The sequence below is a fragment of the Sinocyclocheilus anshuiensis genome, unplaced genomic scaffold, assembly GCF_001515605.1.
Source record: "Sinocyclocheilus anshuiensis isolate Anshui unplaced genomic scaffold, SAMN03320099.WGS_v1.1 scaffold930, whole genome shotgun sequence".
Taxonomy (NCBI): domain Eukaryota; kingdom Metazoa; phylum Chordata; class Actinopteri; order Cypriniformes; family Cyprinidae; genus Sinocyclocheilus; species Sinocyclocheilus anshuiensis.
Window position 1 is genome coordinate 684,156 of NW_015539900.1, and position 3,397 is coordinate 687,552.

The 3,397-nt window shown below is 33.5% G+C and overlaps 1 protein-coding gene across 1 annotated transcript in view; it reads right to left on the minus strand.

The window, feature by feature from the left end:
* The window catches only part of LOC107686032 (ubiquitin-conjugating enzyme E2 W-like), a 3,965-nt gene extending 1,882 nt beyond the window's left edge, over positions 1 to 2,083 (minus strand). The window contains exons 1-4 of the mRNA XM_016482839.1: positions 2,039 to 2,083; positions 1,406 to 1,497; positions 382 to 484; positions 136 to 291 (exon numbers count right to left, since the gene is read on the minus strand). Coding sequence (XP_016338325.1) covers positions 136 to 291; positions 382 to 484; positions 1,406 to 1,497; positions 2,039 to 2,053 — 366 coding nt within the window. The 5' untranslated portion in view covers positions 2,054 to 2,083. The remainder of the gene's footprint in view (positions 1 to 135; positions 292 to 381; positions 485 to 1,405; positions 1,498 to 2,038) is intronic.
* Positions 2,084 to 3,397: the final 1,314 nt, after the last annotated feature.

Consider the following 3,397-nt stretch of genomic DNA (forward strand, 5'->3'; position numbering starts at 1 on the left):
GTCTTTGGATTTGAGACTTTAGTCTTTGCAACTTTACAGATCTTCTTTATGCACCAAGAGCTTGTAACACTTCAAAGGGAAAGGAAAAATTGAAATTGCATCATATGACCCCTTTAACTAAAAGGCTAAATTTACCTTTTCTTTGCAGCTTGAAAGCATGCTAATAATGCTTAAACAAACAGATTGCACAGACAGAGCTGGTGACCAGTCCTCCGTTAAAATAGATAGACAGATGTGACCGTTGCTATAGACGTGCGGATGGACGGGTATATTTTCTCCAGTGAACATTACCTAGAAACAATATATATTAGCAACAAGCATTCAGCTTTTTCACGTAGGCAAAAAAAAACACCAACATATTTTAAAAGATTCAGACTTTACCTGAGGTGAATCAAAAGGATATCGACTACTGAATTTGAAGAGGAGCTGAAACTTCTCTCCATCATAGAGAGTACCTGGAGCACCTTCCATATCTATCAACCACCTGGACAAACACAAAGTTGTGTATATGAGAATACAATCACAGATTCCTCGCTTATTAACCCATTCAGTACAGAAACTTAAATAGATTAAAGTTAGTCTACCCAGAAATGAAAATGTATCTTCTTTACTCACCCTCATGCCGTTCCAAACCCATGAGACTATCGTTCATCTTCAAAACACTATATTTTGATGAAACCTGGGCAATTTCTGTCCCTCCACTGAAAGTCCATTCGGCCAAATCTTTAATGATTTTAAAGGGTTATAAAAACATGCATGTTATGCAAATATGTTTAAGCATTTGTTTACTACTTTTTAAGTGTTATATGTATGTGTCAAATTATCAATATTTATATGTCAATTATAAATGCTTTTATGTCTCTTCAAAAGACTTGGATCAAACCGTTGATATTGATAACATTTACAATCTCTTTATAAACTTTTTTTTTTTACTAGTAAACGTTTTGGTTACATGGACAGAAATCTCTCAGATTTCATTAAAATATATCTTCATTTGTGTTTCAAAGATGAACTAAAGTCTCATAAGTTTGCAATAACATAAGGGGGAGTAAATTAAACTGAAGTAGTACTTTAGTACTCAGAAGTGGAGGAAGATAATCCTGGGCTTAAAAGGGCGGAGTTTAAGATGATTGCATTTTGGAGAAGTCCACATACATCACACTTCTGTCATTTTTACTGGAAGATCCGGTTGACATACTGATTAAACATTATGAGGTCAAAACATTTATAAAAAAAAAAAAGCATGGATGAATTGTTCACAGATAAATCTATTACATGAATTTAGAAAATACATGCATTTTCATGGCATGCCAACTTTAAGGAAAGGTTACAGGTTGTCAATATATAACCCAGCTTCAGCTGCTTGACTGCTCGATCTTGCATCTTTACACATCTCAGAACTTACTCAGTGATTGTGTTCTGCACACTTCTCTCATTAAGTGTCATTCCAGGAGGTGGATCACTTTGCAATGCCAACAATTCCTTTTGTAATCGCTTCTGAAAAGTGAAAATAACTTGATTTAAGGGATGCCTCAAAGTAAAAACAGGACAGCCCTCATTACATCATTACATCATAATTCATCATTTTAATACAAGGTGTATAATTTTAAACACTTCCCCTTAATTAAATCCTATTGTCCGAAAAGTACTGAAAAATACAACTAGCAAACAGACTGCTAACAGCGAGCTAGTCAATCAAACGAGTTGCATTGCTATAGAAGCTAGCGATTCAACACCATTATTTACAGCTTCGGAAGAACTCTGCTGCATAATTCCCGTTTCACATCTCTTTATAAGTATCGTCTTCTACCTCCACAACAGTATGTGATGTGACAGCACAGTTTGCTGGGTTGTCAGACTGACTGAACGTTAGCTTACAAAGTAAACAAATGTGCGTACAAATGAAACAGCTGACTGTCCTGGGTTCAGATTAGCACTGGCAGGGACACTGGACGAAACCCGGAACGTGTCACAGCTATGTGTGAAAAATTATTTATATTCTTATTTGAAAATAGTTGCTTGTGTATGTTATACTCACCTGCATAGACGCCATGATGGAAAGCCCCAGTTGAGAGGCAGGCGATTGGCCGAATGACGTCTGATCAGGGTTTTTTTTCTTTCACGGAACCGCAATGCAACAACATTAACACAGTTTGCAACAATGTTTAGGGGGAGGTACTACAGGTGAACATGCTAACATCCACTTATACAAGCCGAAATACTATAAAAATCCTCTTTTTTTACGCAAGAAAATACAAAACAATTGTATTGTAACGTTACGTGCTAATTAACCGAATTAGGCATCAGACTGCGCTTGTTTGCCACACTATTTTCTCCAGTAAATATTACTCAGGGTGGTTTTATTTTTACGAGTCAATTTCCCTTTAGGTACTTAATTTGAATCAATTCATTTTCTCGGTTATAGCAGAAAAAAAAAGTTAATTGACATTTTGTGACAACGTGCCCCGCTATATGGGATAAATAAGTTGTCACAGGGCCCTGCCAAGTAACAGCTAAATGTGAACAGTAGAAAGACGAAAGCATTAAAGGAAATATACAAAAATGTCACACCATTGTAGTGACCAATAATAAATTATATATTTAAAACATTAAATGTTTTAATGTAATATTTTATACATTTAAATGTCTTTATTAATTATATATATATATATATGTATATATATATGTATATTTTATATATATATATATATATATATATATATATATATATATAATAATAAAGACATTATATAAATTGTAAATTTGGTTGTTTTCCTAAAATTTGATAATTAATCATTTATATCTGCAGGATATTCCTTTAATATCGTAGTAAACCTAGCTAAAATGATCACTTTGTGTCATTTACTTTCAAAAAAGCAAAAAGATGCCAAGTCCCCCATGGAGAATAGAAGAAATATTCAATTTAAACTGTTAAAGGAGACTTCTTTTTAGGATTTTGTGGCCTAATAAGTGAAGTCACTGTTTGATTTAAAGTGATAGTTCACCCAAAATCCCTATCCCAGGGTTACATGCACATATGTAATTCACAAAGCAGAAAAAAATGAACAAAAGATTTTCAAGAACAGCTGATTTTATTCATTAAACAACTGATGAATGACTACTCCGGACAATTACAAGATTTTGTCTGATGAATCTACATGCAGAAAAGGTATAACAAATCTATTTCAACTGAATTTTTAACTTGTTAACACAAACAAATACTTTATAAAATTACATGTCTGTCAGGTTGACTCTAGTCATTCAAATATTTAATATGAGAGCATCACTTCATGCATCTTTATTTTGCAATACATAAATTATCAAGTTAATACTGGGTCAAAGCTTAAAATAATAAAAAGTAAAATCAAAATAACTTTTGGGGGGGGGGGGGGGTTAC